General features: G+C 51.7%; 1 protein-coding gene and 1 non-coding gene across 6 annotated transcripts in view; one reads left to right on the top strand and one right to left on the bottom strand.

Moving 5' to 3' along the window:
• Positions 1–9,301, top strand: part of GTF2IRD1 (GTF2I repeat domain containing 1) — an 80,345-nt gene extending 71,044 nt beyond the window's left edge. For 4 of the 5 annotated variants that reach the window (XM_024747192.1, XM_024747190.1, XM_024747191.1 and 1 more), the window contains 5 exons: positions 779–856; positions 3,114–3,306; positions 5,339–5,376; positions 7,863–7,981; positions 9,065–9,301. In XM_024747192.1, coding sequence (XP_024602960.1) covers positions 779–856; positions 3,114–3,306; positions 5,339–5,376; positions 7,863–7,981; positions 9,065–9,133 — 497 coding nt within the window. In that variant the 3' untranslated portion in view covers positions 9,134–9,301. Of the gene's footprint in view, positions 1–778; positions 857–3,113; positions 3,307–5,338; positions 5,377–7,862; positions 8,099–9,064 lie in introns of those variants that run through there. The other variant, XM_024747188.1, reaches the window with a different exon arrangement.
• Positions 9,302–10,034: 733 nt separating this feature from the next.
• LOC112401147 (U6 spliceosomal RNA) lies at positions 10,035–10,138 on the bottom strand. Its single transcript, XR_003003532.1, has one exon. It is a non-coding gene; the product is annotated as a U6 spliceosomal RNA (small nuclear RNA).
• Between the last annotated feature and the right edge of the window lie 8,845 nt (positions 10,139–18,983).

The following is an 18,983-nucleotide window of genomic DNA, read 5'->3' as shown; positions in this document are numbered from 1 at the left end:
TAGGCCAAGGAGAGGAGTGAGGGGAGCACAGGGTCCAAGCAGAAAGTGCCCGTGGAGGGCTGCCCTGGACACTAGGCCGGAAGGGTGTGCAGCCCCTACACCCCCAAAGCACGCCTGTCTCCCTGGTCACAGGCCTGGGGCTCTTGGTCTGCAAGGCAACCAGGGTGAGTTCTGAGAGCCCAGCTCAGTCAGGCCGGCACACACTGCTGGACCCATCACTGCCCCCTCCCCGGTACCGGCCCGGGCTTTAGCCGCATCCAGCACATTGTGACCTTTCTCCCTTCAGTGCCCACACATGGGCCAGTCCTACATCTGCTGTCTTTTCCTACCCGCACCCCACTCATCACAGACCCCTACCTGCCTTCCAAGAGACCACTTGAACATCCTGCTCTCCCAGGGGGCCTCCCCAGACTTGCACGGACGGGGTAGGCACCCCGATTCATGCCCCACGTCTCCTTGGAGGTGTCCCCCGTCGCATTTCTGGGTGCCGCCCCTGCCAGGCTGTGAGTTTCTGGGAGGAGGCTCACGGCCTCCCTCTCCTCGGGGTGCTCCATGCCTGACATGGGGCCTGTACGGGGGGAAGGTGTTCAGAGAATGTGGGGCGGGTGGATGGATGTACAGACAGACGGCTGAGGCCAGGAACAGGCTGCAGGGGAGTGGGCGGGCCCTGGAGAGTCTGCGCCAGCAGGTGAAGGTCTGGGCCGCCATGGGGGAGAAGGAGTAGGTCCGGTGGCCGAGACCATGCCGACCCTCACGCCCCCTCGTCTTCCTCTTATAGATGAAGATGATGCCAACAGACTTGGGGAGAAGGTGATCCTCCGGGAGCAGGTGAAGGAGCTCTTCAACGAGAAATACGGTCAGTGCGTGGCGGGGGAGGGCAGGGCCTGGGGGGCAGCCTTCCTTGGAGGCACCCCTCCCTCTGCAGCCAGCCTGGCCTCCAGTTGCCCCCAGCTGGCCTGTCCGCTCCCTGGAGACATAGTTGCCCTGTCCGAGACTGATGGGAGCTGATCCCTCTTTCTCCCCATCCAAGAAAGGAGAAAAAGCCCTGATCTGTGGTGCACACAGTGGGGATGGCTATGGTCAGCATTTCTGTTTCTCTAGGGCTGGGCTGTGTGGCAGAGGCCGTGCCCCACGGCCAAGTGCTTGTTCACGCAGACGCTTGTCTGCCCAACACACACTCAGCCCTGAGATTCCAGAGGAAGGCATCTGATCCCGCCGTCCAGGGGCTCAGTGTCGGGAGGGAACTGGCCGTGGAATATATGAAAGGTGCCAGGTCCTGTGCAGAAGGCATCCAGGTGCCAGGGCGGAACCCAGGATGGTGCAGTTGATAATACGGTTACCACTGAGGGAGCATTTTCTAGATTACTGGGTGCCAGGCTGTACTAGGTGCTCTATATACATTTTGTTTGTGATGAATTTAGTAGTATTGGCTCCACTTTGTATTGTAGCAGAGAAAGACAGTTAAAAAAAAAGAATTTCAGAGAGTGACAAAGGAAAACAGGAAAATGCAGAAGTGTGAGACGGTGAGACGGGGTAGCCGTGGCCTGTCTGGATCGGTGAACCAGAAGCCTCCTTGGGGACTTCCCTGGTGGCACAGTGGTTAAGAATCCACCTGCCAGTGTAGGGGACACGGGTTCAAGCCCTGGTCCGGGAAGATCCCACATGCCGTGGAGCAACTAAGCTCGTGCACCACAACTACTGAGCCTGCGATCTAGAGCCCGTGAGCCACAACTCCTGAGCCCGCGTGCCACAGCTGCTGAGCCTGAGTGCCACAACTACTGAAGCCCGCGCGCCTAGAGCCCATGCTCCGCAAAAAGAGAAGCCACTGCAATGAGAAGCCCGCGCACCCCAACGAAGAGTTAGCCCCCACTCACCACAACTAGAGAAAGCCCACGCTCAGCAATGAAGACCCAACGCAGCCAAAAATAAAATTAATTAATTACTTAATTAATTGAAAAAAAAAGAAAGAAAGAAAGCTCCTTGGAAGAAGGGATGTTTTAGCCAGAACTTGAACGTCAGGAGGGGACAGACATTAGAAGGAAGCTTGCCAGGCAGAGGGAACAGCTCGGTGACTGGGGAGCAGCGAGAAGTCAGGAGGGCCTGGAGTGGGAAGATGTCCTGATGACGGGGTGGGGAGAGGTGGGCAGGCCAGGACTCCGAGTTGGGGTTTCATTTTGAGAGTAACAGGAAGCAGCTCTGCTGGTGGTTTGTGGTGTCTTTTTCACTTTTTATTTTGGAATCAGTTTTCAAACATATACAAAAGCAGAGAGAATGACAAAATGACCCACCATGTAACTCAAACCTGGCTTCTGTGCTTACCAACATTTTGCCAATCTTAGTTCATCTCTTTCCACAGGCACACTTTGATAGGTTTAGTACTTTGAAACAAATCTAAGACATCCCGTCATTTCAGCCACAAATACCTAAGTAAGGACTTTTACGTTTTCTAACACAATTGGAGTGGATTTTTAGCAGCATCAGGTCCTCATTTGTCAGGTCCAGGCGTGCACACTTAACAAATCATTGCACTGGGCATGTGTGAAAGTACCTGTTTCATTGCCAGTGTTGGATATTGAACTTTTTTTTTTTTTGGGTGAGCCTTGAGGCATGCGGGATCTTAGTTCCCTGACCAGGGATCAAACCCATGCCCCCTTCAGTGGTAGCATGGAGTCTGACCACTGAACTGCCAGGGAATTCGATGGATTTTTTTTTTTAATTTTATTGAAGTATAGTTGATTTACAATGTTGTATTATTTCTGCTATACAGCAAAGTGACTCAGTTATATATATTCTTTTTTATATTCTTTTCCATTCTGGTTTATCACAGGGTATTGAATATAGTTCCCTGTGCTATACAGTAGGACCTTGTTGTTTATTCATCCTGTATATACTAGTTTGTATTTGCTAATCCCAAACTCCCATTCTTTCCCACCCCCACCCCTCCTGGATTTTTAGTTTTGCTAATTGGATTAAAAAAAAAGTGGTGTGTGTGTTGACTTATAAACTCTCAGTGGTGCAGTGGCTACTGAGTGGGGCTGTGCTGGGTCCCAGCCGTTCCCCACAGAGCTTGGCTTTGACAGGGGACATCTTCCCTGACTCCCTGTGCCCTCTAGGTGAGGCCCTGGGCCTGAACCGGCCTGTGCTCGTCCCTTACAAACTGATTCGGGACAGCCCAGATGCTGTCGAGGTCACAGGCCTGCCCGATGACATCCCTTTCCGGAACCCCAACACATATGACATACACCGGCTGGAGAAGATCCTGAAGGCCCGGGAGCACGTCCGCATGGTCATCATCAACCAGCTCCAGTGAGTGCCCCCAGCACCTGCGTCAGGGTGGGCAGGGTGGTGGGGACCATGGGAGAGGGTGCTGCTTGGATCTGGGAGGGGAACCCCCAAAGCAGGCCCAGCCAGGAGTCAGTGAGAGAGACGGAGAGAAAAGGAGAGAGAGGGACCTTTCACTTGCACAGAATCCAGGAGATGGACTAGCTTAACACTCTCATCTTAAAGATCAGGAAACTGGGGAGGAAAGGGACAGTGTAAGTCACAGTGGGTCAGCTGGGCTCTAGACCCAGGTAGCTTAGTTGATTCGGGCTGCTGTAACAAAATACCACAGACTGGGTAGCTTAAACAAAAGAAGTTTATTTCTCACCATTCTGGAGGCTGGGAAGTCCAAGATCAAGGTGCCAGCAGATTTGGCATCTGGTGAGGCTCTTCCTGGTTCACAGATGGCCCTCTTTTCGCTGTGTCCTCACATGGTGGAAGGGACAAGGGAGCAATCTGGGGCCTCTAATAAGGGCACTAATCCTGTTCTCGAGGGCTCCACCCTCCTGACCTAATTACCTCCCAAAGACCCCACCAACAAATACCATCACATTGGGGATTAGGTTTCAACATTTAAATTTTTCAGGGAAACTAGCATTCAGTCTGTAGCCCCGGATGTCCTGATTACAACCCCTTTCAACTGAAACACAAGGCCTCAGCATTCATGGGTGTTTGTTTACTTTTTGGATTTTAATTAAATTTGATTTTTTTTTTTTTTTTTACTATTCCCCTCATGTTTACCCATTTTACTGTATTTAGAAAATAACAGTAATTCAGTACACCCACCCCCCAGAGACAACCGCTGTCTGTATTTTACTATATATCCTTATAGGGTTTTTTAAAAAATATTGTAGTTTATTTGATTATTTTCTGATTTAGAAACAATACACACAGCAAACTTGGGAAAATACAAAAAGTAGAAAAAATGAGGAAGATAACCCATAACACTCCTATTCAGAGTTAACACTGGTGGTGCTTTTTTTTTTTGATATAATATTTATTTATTTATTTTTTGGCTGCACCGGGTCTTCGTTGCGGCATGCAGGATCTTTAGTTGTGGCATGTGGGATCTAGTTCCCTGACCAGGGATTGAACCCGGGTCCCTTGCATCAGGAGCACAGTCTTAACCGCTGGACCACCAGGGAAGTCCCTGATGGTGCATTTCTTTCTTAGTTTTTCCTCTACCCATATTTTCTTTTCAATTTTATACTCCATGTTTTAAAATTAAAATAGTATTTGCATGTGTCAAAAAAATCAAATTATTCAGAGGGGTCTCAAATGAAAAGTAGAGGTTTCCCTTCCTTCCCAACTACAGTCCACTCCCTGAAGTAACTTCTGGAAAATAGGAGAAAATGCCCACCCCACACCCTGTAGGCATACTTTCCACAGAGAACCACCAAAGACATTCTGGGGTTTTCCTTCAACGTTTCCACTTCTCTTTTAATGCCTGTTAGATGTATATTTTGAAAAATGAAACTGAGATCAAACAGTATTTATCTGTAGACAGTAAGTAAAACTTGCTGTTTCCTCTCTGGCTATCTTGCGTGTATTTGACCATTATCCATTTCCATGATAACTCCCTTTAACGACTGTTTAGATGGACCATAATGTCCTCTACTGATGGACATTTAGGTTACGTCTAATTTGTGGGGGCTGGTTCATATAATAACACTGCAAGTAAAATAATCAATAAAATAAAAAGTAAAAGATATATTAAGATATACTACCGTCTCAACTATCCATTTACATAAATCTAGGCACACACTTTTGATTACTTGGTCAGACGACACCCTTGCTCTCTAGAGGAAACCAGGTCCTGAGACTGGCGAACACACGCCTGCTCTGGGCGGGGATGCTGACCGTTTTCATCCAGGTCTTACCTGGCTAATGTTCCAGCAGTGGCGGCATCTCATCTCATGTCATCTCATGAGAGATGTCGCCCAGACTTAGGGAGCAGGTCAGAAGGAGGAGGGGAAACCTCATTTTCTAATTGCCACCTCATCTTTCTCTTTTTCAGACCTTTTGCAGAAATCTGCAATGATGCCAAGGTGCCAGGTAAGTCAGAGGCTAAAGAGGCCATCCTTGGGAAATCCCTGGCAGTCCAGTGGTTAGGGCTCTGAGCTTCCACTACAGGAGGCACGGGTTCAATCCCTGGTCAGGGAACTGAGATCCCACAAGCCACGTGGTGTGGCTGGAAACAAACAAAAAAAAAAAGGCCACCCTTCTGCCTCTCAGGGACCAGAGTCTATGGACAGATCTGGGCCAAGTGGCACGCAATAGAGGGAAGTGTAGTCCCCTTGCCTAGTACCTCACCAGGGAGCCTGAGACCTCCCTCTGCAGTGCCAGTATCCCCAGGTGCTGGAAGGACAGGAAGCCTGCAGGCACCCTTCAGAGAGGCCCTGCCACAGAGGGCCAGATCGGCTAGAGAGGATCAGCTAGAGAGGGTGTCAGATCTGCTAGAGAGGATGAGGGACAGGCTGGAACCAGCAAGAGGGGGCGTCAGGTAGGATGGCGGAAGTCACCTGGGGAGGGGAGGAGGGGTGACGTGGGGTCGGCAGGGGTGAGGCAGGCGGGCACTGCCCGAGACTGGCTGGGCCCCCTAGATTCTGCCTGCATTTGCAGGGCAGCACCTGCACCAGACCCTGGTCTTCTGGAACCTTTCAGGGCGCAAGAACCTGGGAAACTCTGGGATTCTGATTAAGCAGGTGTGCCATAGAGCTCGAGAGGATGGAGCCCTGGGGATTGGGAGGTGCACCTCTGATTAAGAAACACCCATCTCGTCCCACCTCTCATGGTACCTCTGGGAAACTGAGGCCCAGGGAGGGGAAGGGACTTGCCAAGGCCATATAGCGAGTTGGTGGCCGCCTAGAACCTGATGTCCAGACCATCCATCTGAACCACAGGCCACCGTGGACTGCAGGCCCCAGCGTGGCTGCTTAATGGGGACAGTGATGGAATTCAGCGAGGTGGCCCCACCCCAGCCTGAGACCCAAGATGGTCCAACTCCAGATGGTCCCAGTTCCCCTGGGACACCACAGCCTGGGGTGGCACAGGCAACCAGCAGGCCCGTGTGCTGATGCCACGGGCATGGCACTAGGCACTCATGGTAGGGAGGTGACTAGGTTTGGGAGCTGCTCCCAAGTCAAAGGCAGACACGCAGAAGGCTCCACGGAGGCCTCAGGGAGGAGAGTTTGGGACAAATGATCAGAGACTGGATGCTGTCACTTACATCCACCACCACCCCTGCCATGGCCATCTTTAGGGTCCACAGCCCTGGGCCAGCACCTCTGACTTGTTTGCATGTGGAGCCTCCTACCAAAATTCCTCCTCCCTGGCTCACAACCTGGGCTCCTCCTGCCTCCAGAGTCTCCTATTTCCCGGGGTCTTTATACCACATCCCAGATGCCAGGCTCTGGTTTTGCTTCAGCAGCTGAACAAACAATTGCCCCCTGGGCCCAGCCTGCCCTCATGCTGTGTCATTAAGACCCTTCTGGTGGGCTGTGTCAGTAACCTGTCCATCCACTCAGTCAAGCCCAGTCCCCACCTGTGCATCACACAGCAGCAAATCGTTTTTTTTTTTTTGGCCTTGAGAATTCGGGGATCTTAGTTCCCCGACCAGGGATGGAACCCGGTCCCCTGCGGTGGAAGTGCAGAGTCCTAACCACTGGACCACCAGGGAATTCCCCAATATACAGCTGCAAATCTTTTTGATAAGTCTTAACGTATTCACATGAATTGAATTCAGCAGCAACACGACCCCTGCTAGTCCTGCTGTGTGCTGGGCTTGGTACTAGGCTCTTTCATACACATAATCTCCTTTGAGTCTCATATCACAGTTGTCCCCTTTTGGCTCAGAGAGGTTAATCAGTTTACCAGGGTCACACAGCTAGTAGGTGGCAGCAGTGGAGTTTGAACTTAGGACTTCTGGCTCTAAACCAGGGTTTCTTTCCATTGGGACACTGCCTGTCTACTAGTACCTGTGACCTGTCATCATTCACAGCAAATCAGATCTGGGTCATCACACATCAGGGTAACAGTAGCAACAATACTGATACCAATTCTCGGTTTCTGACTATTTACTGGGGACCAGGCACATTAGCTCATGTGACTCTCCCAGCAAGCCTGCAGGATCTTATATTTTACTTGTGACAAAATGAAGGCTCGTTGGCCACTAAGTGACTCCCCTTAAGACTTAAGTCTGTGTGGCTCAGAGTCTGGGAGTTCTGGGAAGGCCGGGAGCCCACAGGCTACATGGTCTGGGGAGGGTATAAGGAAACCTCCTGGGGAGACCCACCTGGGGGAGGAGGCTCTATTGTTAGCAAAGCAGACAGGTGAGCGGGAGCAGGAAGGTGGGAGAGTGGGGCGTGGGGCTGCTTAGGGAAGGAGGCCAGAGAGATGGGCCTCAGCCGCTGGTGGGCCGGGAGCCTTGAGTGCTGAGAGGGGGACTTCAAACCTGAGAGCACGGCCTTCTCCGTGGGGGGTCAGGAGGCCAAGACACAGTGGCCCTGGCACCCGGCGTCAGCAACCCTTTCTCCCACCAGCCAAAGACAGCAGCATCCCCAAGCGCAAGAGAAAGCGGGTCTCCGAAGGGAATTCCATCTCGTCTTCCTCCTCCTCTAACCCGGAGTCAGTGGCATCCACCAACCAGATCTCACTCGTGGTAAAGTTGCACAGACCTGGACCCGACTGCTCTTCTCTCTGGCTTTCAGCCGGCACTCGGGCAGGCTCGTCTACTCCGGAGCATGGGTCTGGGGTGCGGGGAGATGCTGGGCACTGAGTAGAGTCTGCAGACACATCTGCCTGCCCTACCCATGAGACAGTCCACCGCCCTCTCATCAGGTGCCCACAGGCGCCCGGGGAAGGAGTTCACACCCCCACTGTGCAGTTGGGCAAGCTGAGGCCAAGGAGAGGGAAGGGACCTGACCACCCGCTCGGCAGGACCTCAAGCAGACTCCTGGGTTCCCGGGGCAATCAGATGCTAGACTCATCTCTGTGCTCACATCACATGCTCTGAGCCACAGCCCTGTGAGGTGTTCCCTGCGGTTATGTAGACAAGGAAAACCAGGGTCAGAGGCTGCATGACTCTGTGGCCTCATGGCTGGTCAGTGGTGGATGGAGACCCCACCTCCAAAGCTCCACCTGTTCTGCCATATGGCTGGATTTTTCTCTCCCACCCACGAGGAAAACCTCATTAAGGGCACACACTTGAGGGTTCTTCTGATTTCAAAATACTAGCTTTGAAATCCCGAGTCCAAATGGGGAGAATATTGGAAGACAGTTGAAAATGACTTTAGGATTTGTTTATCCTGGGACCCCTTCCTGCTAAGCCCCGAAGCTCAGGCTTTGCCTCTGTTCCTGCCAGGGTGCTCACAGAGGGTCCCTAGCCCCTCGCGCCACCCAGAGAGACAGGACAGCTGCTTTGGAGCCTGAGGCCTGGAGGGGGCTGAGTTGATGGTGGTGACCAGCAGTTCTGAGCCAATCCCCAATTCCCTCCCCACATGTCTGCTCACATGGTTAGCCCCCGGGACACAGGTGGGAATAGGTCAGAAGGCTCCAGCCCAGGCCCCATGGCCACTGGTGAACTGCGTGACCTTAGACAGATCCCGTCCCGTCTTTGGGCATTCCATGGCCTCAAAATAAATAGCATCTGAGGAAGCCCTTCAGAAAGCAGCGCTGAGTGTTCTGGTGTGCTCTCCACGTCACCCGGAGTCCTAACCCGGGCTCTCTGTCCCCCTCTTTCTAGCAATGGCCAATGTACATGGTGGACTATACCGGCCTGAACGTGCAGCTCCCGGGACCTCTGAATTACTAGACCTCAGTGCCGAATCAGGACCTCACTCAGAAAGACTAAAGGAAATGTAATTTATGTACAAAGTGTATATTCGGATATGTATCGATGCCTTTTAGTTTTTCCAATGATTTTTACACTATATTCCTGCCGGCAAGGCCTTTTTAAATAAGTAAAAAAAAAAAAAAAAAAAAAAACCATTGTCTTTGTTCCTGTTGCGTGTTCTCTCTTGGAATTTGTGGCTGCAGCTGTCACTGGAACGAGGTCAGGAAACCCAGCTCAGGTGGCCTGCCCGGGCCCTCCGTCCTTGCCAAAGCAGAGGCGGTGGCCCTGACCGCGGGGCCCTGGGTACAGACTTCATTCATTTGGCTGCTGCTGGGGTCACATGACCTCAGGATGCGGCAGCACGGAAGGCAAAGTGCTAGGCTGACATCCTTGGCCTCAGGGAGCGTTCAGTGTGGTAAGGGGCCGGCTTGCCCTTGCCCCAGTAACTCAGGTGAAGTCAGAAAAGTCAAGTATGGGGACTTCCCTGGTGGCACAGCGATTAAGATTCCGAGCTCCCAATGCAGGGGGCCTGGGTTTGATCCCTGGTCCAGGAACTAGGTCCCACATGCCGCAACTAAGGGTTCACTTTTTTTACCCTCCCACCCTCCCTATCCCACCCCTCTAGGTGGTCACAAAGCACGGAGCTCATCTCCCTGTGCTATGCGGCTGCTTCCCACTAGCTATCTATTTACATTTGGTAGCATATATATGTCCATGCCACTCTCACTTCATCCCAGCTTACCTTCCCTCTCCCCGTGTCCTCAAGTCCATTCTCTACGTCTGCGTCTTTATTCCTGTCCTGCCCCTAGGTTCTTCAGAACCATTTTTTTTTTTAAGATTCCATATATATGTGTTAGCATACGGTATTTGTTTTTCTCTTAAAAATATGGAATGCTTCACAAATTTGTGTGTCATCCTTGCACAGGGGCCATGCTAATCTCTGTATCGTTCCAATTTTAGTGTATGTGCTGCCGAAGCCAGCACCTGGGGTGGGTTTTTGATAGAGTTCTGGGTACTGAAGCAGGGTGATGGGTCACAGCTGCTTCTCAGAAAGACCTCTTTGGTGGCAGGTGGAAAGGTGAAGGAAAGGATGAGACCGGAGGCAGAAAGACAGGTCAAAAGGGCCTGGCAGTAGTCCAGGCCTGGCACCCAGTGGCTGCTCATTCAGTCCTGGTGGGGAAGGCAGGGCGCCCTTACCTAGCGCAGAATCAGGAAATGGTCCTAGAAGCACGTTAGGAGTTGGTGGGACAAAGCAGGGAGGGCTGGCGCAGGACGGTGGGACAAAGCGGGGGAGAGCCGCACGTGCAAAGGCAGGGAGGCCCGGACTGAGAACCTGGAAGTTCCAGGAACAAGGAGTCGCTGGAGCAGTCAACTCAAGGAGAGCGGCTGGAAGTGTGCCGGATAGGTGGGTGTGTTCCTAGCAGCCTGCTGCCTGCACATGGTGCTGTGATCGAGAGGTGGGCGGGGGCAGAAATGCAGCCTGGGTTCTGCTGGCCCAGCCTTGCACGTTGCATCCTGTTCTCCCTGGCCCTGGTGGAAGACCTTGTGGGCCGGGTAAAGGTGATGGGGTATGGTGGTGAGAGCCACAGCACGGAGTACCAGGGGAGAACCAAGACCAGATCTGCATTTTGGAAGGGTCCACTTCCAGCAGCCAGGAAACTTCAGAGGAGAGAGAAGCTGGAGGCCATGTGGGAGGCTCTTGTAGTTGTTCCAGCGAGAGCTGGCAGGGGTTTGAGCCAGGTGGAGAATAACAGGGAGGTCAGCCAACAGGACTTGGAGGTCAATTGGATGCAAGTGCTGGGGCGTAGAGGAGGCAGGGTGACAACGGGGTCCAGCCAGGGTCCAGCAGGAAGCCTGCAGCTTGGAGAAACTGAGTCCTGAATCAGCTAAGTACACGATCCAAACGGTTCAGGAGCTTCTGCCAGCCCTCTGGGTTAGCCTGGTGCCCAGAGCTGGGAGGGAAGGCCCTGTCCCAGCCTTCCAGACTCTGCTTCCTCCTAGAAAGACGCAAGAAGCCAGAACCACGAGCTGGGTATGCCCCACCCAAACTTGTCCTCTTTCTGCCACATGCCAGTGGCCCCAGGACCTGCCAGGGCTCTCCACTCCATCCTCAGGCCCCTGGCCCTGGGCCCAGCTGGCCTTGTAATCTCCAGGATCAGGAGGAGGGGCGACCCCCTCTACTGACCACCTCCCCCAAGGCATAAACTGCCTAGGAGATCAAGGACATCGTTGCAGCTGCCACCTTGCCTTCAAGCCCCCTTCTCTTGCCACCCAGCCTTCCCCCATCTCATCCTATCTCTCCCTGGATTAAAAAACCCCACTGCTTTCCCTCCCCCGCAGCACTGAGTGCCAACTTCTTGGCGCTCCCGGTCTGTCCCCCTCCCCTGCCTCTCATCCCACCGATCTGTCCCCTTTCTTCTCCACGTCAGCCACAGAGCACTGAGCGGCTGCAGCCTTGGCACCGGCCTCCTCGCGGCCTGGCCGGCCTGGGACTCGGGTCCACCTGGCGCCCCCGCACCCCAGCTGGCGCCTCCCGGTTGTCTAGACCGACCAGGGTCGCCCCGCCCCCGGGCTCAGATCTGCGGCCAGAGCCGGAAGTGGCTCCGGCCCCGGGCGGGCGGGGCTCCGCGTGCCCGAGACGGTGCCGCCGCCGACCGCGCGGAGAGGCGGGGAGCCCCGGGGAAGGGCGCTGGAACCCCGGAACACCAGCGCTGCGGACTGCAGAGTCTCTGCATCTGTCATCTTTCGGACGTGTGCAAATAGGTAGGTTGGTGCAGCAAACCTTCGCGCCTTGTTGCCGGACTTCATTTCATAAAAGCATAAGGCGGACCCCCTCCCGCCAAGTCAAAGCTTTTGAACCAAGAGGTGACCTGTGTCCGTTTCCCCTCCTGTCCCGAGCGCTCCGGGCTTTGGGAGGTGTGTCCGGGCTGAGTACGGAGGATGTGCTTGGGGGCCGCTGGCCACCTCCCCTCCACCCCCCACCCCGCCTGCTCGCTTTGCCCAGTGTGCCCAGCCAGCACCCCCAGATACGCTGGGGGATGCCTTACCAAGTATGTCCTCCCAAGCATCCCCTGCTTTCTGCAAGAGAGCCAGATGCTGTTTATGCAACCTCTCCAGAATCTCAGTGTACTGTACTTTTTAAAGTGATTTGATTCAAAGCACTCATTCTTTAATTAAACTTCATTTAGCTGCCATCTGTCTGGGTTCAAAATTGGCTTCGTGTTTTGCAACTCTAAATGAGAATTGTTATTGGATTTGTAAACACATGCACCAAAAAAAAAAAAAAATCACAAAACACTTTCAAAAGTAATAAATGAGGAATGTGCAGAAGCATGTTGGGAGCCGCATCTTAGGCGTGCTAATTGCTGGGGGATGTATTCTGGTGGGTACATAATCATTTTATATACAAATCTTTGTATAGAAATCTGGTATCAATGAAAAGATCAAGATTATAGAAAATGCTGGAATTATATCTGACTGAAAACAGTAATAAAGCAATAATCAGAGCAGGGACAAAGCGAGGGTGAGGCCGGAGGGGGGCGGGGAGCAGCTCTCATGCACCTGTTCCCCTGCAGGGAGCCTCCCTCACCTGCCCAGCTGCTTCCCTTCTGCTAAAAAAGGAGGAGGGTGCGCCTGAGCTCTACTGGCAGGGGCTTCACAACAACCCTTCTAGGTACCTTTTTAAGTAAGGAGTCAAAGCTTTATTAAGGCTCAGCTGCTGACCTCCAAGGTGTAGGGTCTGCCCCCCCCCCCCACCTGGGCCAGGCAGAGAAGGAGAAAGAAGAGCAAAGATGGAGAGGGATGGTAGCACCTCTTTGAAGCCTCGTGTAGTGGCTCTTCAGGAAGAAGAGTATTAAGGATTTTTCGGTGGGGAAACTGAGGCACGAAGACAGTGGAGGAGCAGAGCTGGAGGCTGGTGGTCGCAGGATGGGCAGCTCTTGGTGTCAGAGTTTCTGGTTGATCGAGTTTGGAGGACGCAGAAGTGGGAAGGGGGGTAGAGGTTGACGTGTGTGGATTGAAGCAGGACCCCAACAACCCAAAGACTCTCTCTGCCCCGTGCTCCCCTGATCTCATCTCCCGGGCCGTCTCCCCAGCACTGCCCTTCTGTCACATGGGGTTGGGGGTCCTTCTTTCATTTCCTCAAAGAGGCCTCTCCTTCTTCCCAACTCACGTGGCAACGCCTTCCTGTTTTACCTTTCACTGAAATGTCCCCTCCACGGAGGCCTCTCCAAACCATCCAGTCTAAGGCAGAAATACCCTCCACCTCATAATTTTTAAATTTCACCTCCTTTAAAAAAAAAAACCATGTTGGGCTTCCCTGGTGGCGCAGTGGTTGAGAGTCTGCCTGCTGATGCAGGGGACACGGGTTCGTGCCCTGGTCCGGGAGGATCCCACATGCTGCGGAGCGGCTGGGCCTGTGAGCCAGGCCGCTGAGCCTGCGCGTCCAGAGCTGTGCTCCACAACGGGAGAGGCCACAACAGTGAGAGGCCCGCGTACTGTAAAATAAATAAATAAATAAATAATAAAACCATGTTATTACTGCACTCATCTCCACAGGGGGCAGAAAGTGAGCCTTCCCTTAACTCTATTATTTTTTTTATTTTTTATTTTTTTTTTTGGCTGCACCACTCAGCTTGCAGGATCTTAGTTCCCCGACCAGGGATCGAACCCGAGCCCTCAGCAGTGAAAGCACCAAGTTCTAAAACCACTGGACCTCCAGGGAATTCCCTTCCTTTAACTCTAGATCCTCCTTCCTAGTGATTCCAGTAACCTTGCCCCACCCCCCCCGGTCACCCTCCCATCTACGGGGAACCAGGACAGGTGCCTCTGCCTGTTTTCCGCCATTAAAGCCTGCTTGTTTGATTTCTGGTCAAGCGTTTAGACTCCAGAAGCCCGAGGTTTCAACGTCAATGTCCCTGAAATGGTCCACCTAAAATGTAGGAAATGGGAGCCAGGACAAACACTAGGTGCTACAAGAGGTACGAAAAACACTCCACCTGGCTTGCACTTTTGCAGATAATAGTAATATAACCACTATATACTAACTGTCTAAAATGCCAGAGCCATTAGGTAAGACCTTTTGTGTGCACTGTTAGTCCTCACAGCCCTGCCAGGTAAATATTCTTTCTTCCTCTTACAGATGAAGAATTTGAGGTTCAAAAAAGATCAAGGGTTATTATCCAGGGTTACACAACTAGGAAAAATTGAGCACCAAGCCAGGATTCAAAGCTAGGGCTGCCTGACTTAGAGGATTCAGGCCACCAAACGCTGCCCCAAGGTAGATCCTGCATGCAGCTGCCCCTCCCCGCTCTGCGTACATGGCAAGGGGTGGAAAAGCAGTGGGCAACCTCCAGCTGGGAGGAGTTCTTGTCTCGTTTCCTCCTTGTTTGAAGAAGAACAGAGGTACACTTAAAAAGAGGTCTTCCCTGGTGACGCAGTGGTTAAGAATCCGTCTGCCAATGCAGGGGACACGGGTTCGTGCCCGGGTCCGGGAAGATCCCACATGCCGCAGAGCAACTAAGCCCACGCGCCACAACTACTGAGCCTGCGCTTTAGAGCCCGGGAGCCACAACTACTGAAGCCCCCGCGCCTAGAGCCCGTGCTGCGCAACAAGAGAAGCCACCGCAACGAGAAACCCACGCACCGCAACGAAGACTAGGCCCCGCTCACCACAACTAGAGAAAGTCCACGGGCAGCAACAAAGACCCAATGCAGCCAAAAATAATAATAAATAAATTTATTTAAAAAATAAGAAAAAGGGGAGGGCTTCCCTCGTGGCACAGTGGTTAAGAATCCACCTGCCGATGCAGCGGACATGGGTTCGTGCCCTGGTCCGGGAAGATCCCACATGCCACAGAGCAACTAAACCCGTGCGCCACAACTACTGAGCCTGTGCTCTACAGCCCACGAGCCACAACTACTGAAGCCTGCACGCCTAGAGCCCATGTTCTGCAACAAGAGAAGCCGCCGCAGTGAGAAGCCTGCACACCGCAACGAAGAGTAGCCCCCGCTCTCCGCAACTAGAGAAAGCCTGCGTGCAGCAATGAAGACCCAACGCAGCCAAAAATAAATAAATAAATAAATTTATCTTATAAAAAAAGAGGAGGGAAGAATGGGTACCAGTTCAAGGCTTGCCCAGAAAAGTTGCTAAGGCACTCCTCTTAGTGCACAGGAAAGGGATATTAACAGGAGGCCACAGCTGGAAGGACTAGAGAAATACAGACAATCTCACGTATACACACTCACACAGACTCATACACATACGCGCACATACACACACATATTTTTAAAACTGTTAATTAGAGGTGTTGTCATAATCCCCAATTATAGCAGAGTGCTTGGCTCACAGATGTTGGACTGGCATCTGAAAAAGTGGCACAGAGAGGAGCCATCCTCAGCCACAGCTCTGAACACACCCGGCCCTGCCAGCACACAGCTCTGCTGGACCCCACTGCCCCAGGAGGAAATCCTCCGGCCTCACTCCGGCATCTGGGGCCCAGCCCCCAACAACTCCTTCTGTATCTCCCAGTGTGCCTTGGGCTCCAGCCAAACCATGTCCTTACTGTTCTCAGAACATTCTAGAGCCTAACATACCTCCACGCCTCTGCCCCGGCTTTCAGCCTGGCTGGCCCTTCCCCTTTCCTTTGCTTCACAAGGGTCTGCCCTGCTCTGTGGTCCAGCAGGAAGGTCCTCTCTTGTGCCACCTCCCCAGGCGGTCCCGGCCCAGCAGGTGCTCTCAGAAAACTCCACACAATGTGCTATTGTCCCCTGAAAAAAAAAAGAGCTTATTGAACACACAGCCTGAAACACTAGCTCCTAATATCTCCTAAACATCCCCCAGCAAAAAGAATGTCGTTTTCTTCTCTGTCGCCTTCCAGACGTCCTGCTCTGAAGTCTGAGATACAAGCCTTCCTTGCTCAGGAAATCTGCTGTTCCTCTTGAAGTCTCATTTCTCGTTTTTTTTCATTTTTCCCCCCTACCATGGTGTACATTACATCCCCATGACTTATTTATTTTATAACTGAGAGTTTGTACTTTTGGACCACCTTCACCCATTTCACCCATCCTCCACTCCCTGCCTCTGCCAACTACTAATCTATCTGTATCTGTAAGGATTTTTTATTTTTTTAAATTTATTTTTGGCTGCGTTGGTCTTAGTTGCTACGCATGGGCTTTCTCTAGTTGCTGCGAGCGGGGGCTACTCTTCGATTTGGTGCATGGGCCTCTCTTATTGCGGAGCACAGGCTCTAGGTGCATGGGCTCAGTAGTTGTGGCTCGCGGGCTCTAGAGCACAGGCTCAGTAATTGCGGCGCACAGGCTTAGTTGCTCCGCGGCATGTGGGATCTTCTCGGACCAGGGCTCAAACCCATGTCCCTTGCATTGGCAGGCGGATTCATAACCACTGCGCTAACCAGGGAAGTCCCAGTTTTTTGTTGTTTTATTTGTTATTTTGTTTTTTAGATTCCACATATAAGTGAAATCATATGATATTTGTCTTTCTCTGATTTACTTCACTTAGTGTAATACCCTCTAAGTCCATCCATGTTGTCACAAATGGCAAGATTTCATTCTTTTTTGTGGCTGAGTGATATTCTATTGTGTGGGTATATATAGACCACATCTTTTTTTTTTTTTTTTTGCGGTACGCGGGCCTCTCACTGTTGTGGCCTCTCCCATTGCGGAGCACAGGCTCTGGACGTGCAGGCTCAGCGGCCATGGCTCACGGGCCCAGCCGCTCCGCGGCATGTGGGATCTTCCCGGACCAGGGCACGAACCCGCGTCCCCTGCATCGGCAGGCGGACTCTCAACCACTGCACCACCAGGGAAGCCCAGACTATATCTTGTTTATCCATTCATCCATCCAGGGACACTTAGGTTGCTTCCATGTCTTGGCTATTGCAAATAATGCTGTAGTGAATACAGAGGTACAGATATCTTTTCAAGGTAGTGTTTTTGTTTCCTTCCAATAAATACCCTAAAGTGGAATTGCTGGATCATATGGTAGTTCTATTTCTAATTTTTAGGAACCTCCATACTGTTTTCCAGAGTCGCTATGCTAATTTACATTCCCACCAACAGTGCACAAGGGTTATCTCTTCTCCACATCCTTGCCAGCATTTATTATTTGTTGTCTTTTTGATAACAGCCATTCTAACAGGTGTGAGGTGGTATCTCATTGTGGTTTTGATTTGCATTTCCCTGATGATCAGTGATTTTGAGCACCTTTTCATGTACCTATTGACCATGTGTACCTCTTCTTTGGGAAAATGTCTATTGAGATCCTCTGCCCTTTTTTTTTTTTCTGGAGTATAGTTGATTTACAATGTTGTGTTAGTTTCAGGTGTACAGCAAAGTGAATCAGTTATATATATATATATATATATCCATTCTTTTTCAGATTCTTTTCCCATATAGGTTATTACAGAATATTGAGTAGAGCTCCCTGTGCTATACAGTAGGTCCTTGTTAGTTATCTATTTTATATATAGTAGTGTGTCTATGTTAATCCCAATCTCCTAATTTATCACTTCCCCCTTCCCCCCATGTTTCCCCTTTGGTAACCAGAAGTTTGATTTCGAGATCTGTGGGTCTGTTTCTGTTTTGTAAAAAAGTTCATTTGTATCATTGTTTTGTTAGATTCCACATATAAGTGATATCATATGATATTTGTCTTTCCCTTTCTGACTTACTTCCTCTGCCCATTGTTTGCTTTTTGCTCTTGCGTGTGTGAGTTCATTATACATCTTGGATATAAACCCTTATCAGCTATGTGATTTGCATATATTTTCTCCCATTCGGTAGTTGGTTGAAGCCTCATTTTTTGGGGGGGGGGGTCTCTGACCCTTTTTCCTTCTCCAAGAGCTTGCCCTGCTCTGCTGTCAGCCAGCCCTGCAGCTGCAGGCTGCTGCTTTTTTTTTTTTTTTTTGGCCATGCCACTCGGCTTGCAGGATCTTAGTTCCCCGACCAGGGATCGAGCCCATGCCTGCAGCAGTGAAAGTGCAGAGTCCTAACCACTGGGCCGCCAGGGAGTACCCCAGGCTGCTTCTGCTCCCTTTGCTTCTGCCTCCTTCCTTCTCTCTCTCTGCTCTGCTACTGCCCCCACCTCCTTTCGGAGGAGGTGTTTCTGAGGACTCTGGGAGGCTCACATACTTGCCTCATCACCTGAGGGACTTCCTGCTCTCCAGACCTCAGACATCCTCAGGGCCTAAGCACCTGGTTCCCTGGATCCCGATGAAGAGAATGGTTTGAAGTGAATCTGGAAAACAGGCAGGGACTGCAGAGGTTGGGGGGGTTACCTGCTGTGTCTTCAGTAGATTTGTGAACCTCTTGAGTTGGTTGTCAGGACCAGGAGGTGAAAGGGACCAGAAAGCGTCCTCCCGAAAGGTCATAAGCCCATTGGAGTGACAATTCATTGGCTTATTTAGTGATGAAACAAACACTCATGAAGGATCTTTGCCAAGACCTCGTGCCTCCTGCCTGTGATGGACAAGAAGCAAGTCAACAGCCGACATGTAACTACAAGACCAGAGCTGTGAAGGAAATGGACAAGGTGTAGGAACCAAGGCTGGGGTCGGCCAGGGAAGAGACGAGGATGAAATTGAGTCTTTAAAGGTCAGTAGGAGTCAGCCAAGCAAAGAACAGGAGGAAGACAAACATCTCCAGAGAGAGGGAGCAGGGCGTGGGGGCCCTGAGTTGGGGACTGCGGAAGAAGTGGACTTTTTCTGTGGAGGTGACGAGTGGTGGGTAAAGGGGAGAGAGCCATGGGATGCAGCTGGAGAAGCAAGACTTCGTCCGCCGTGTCCTGGCCACTGCCAAAGAGTTTTATATA

The sequence above is a fragment of the Neophocaena asiaeorientalis genome, unplaced genomic scaffold, assembly GCF_003031525.2.
Source record: "Neophocaena asiaeorientalis asiaeorientalis breed wild unplaced genomic scaffold, Neophocaena_asiaeorientalis_V1.1 scaffold607, whole genome shotgun sequence".
Lineage (NCBI taxonomy): Eukaryota > Metazoa > Chordata > Mammalia > Artiodactyla > Phocoenidae > Neophocaena > Neophocaena asiaeorientalis.
This window is presented reverse-complemented; position numbering and strand designations above follow the sequence as displayed.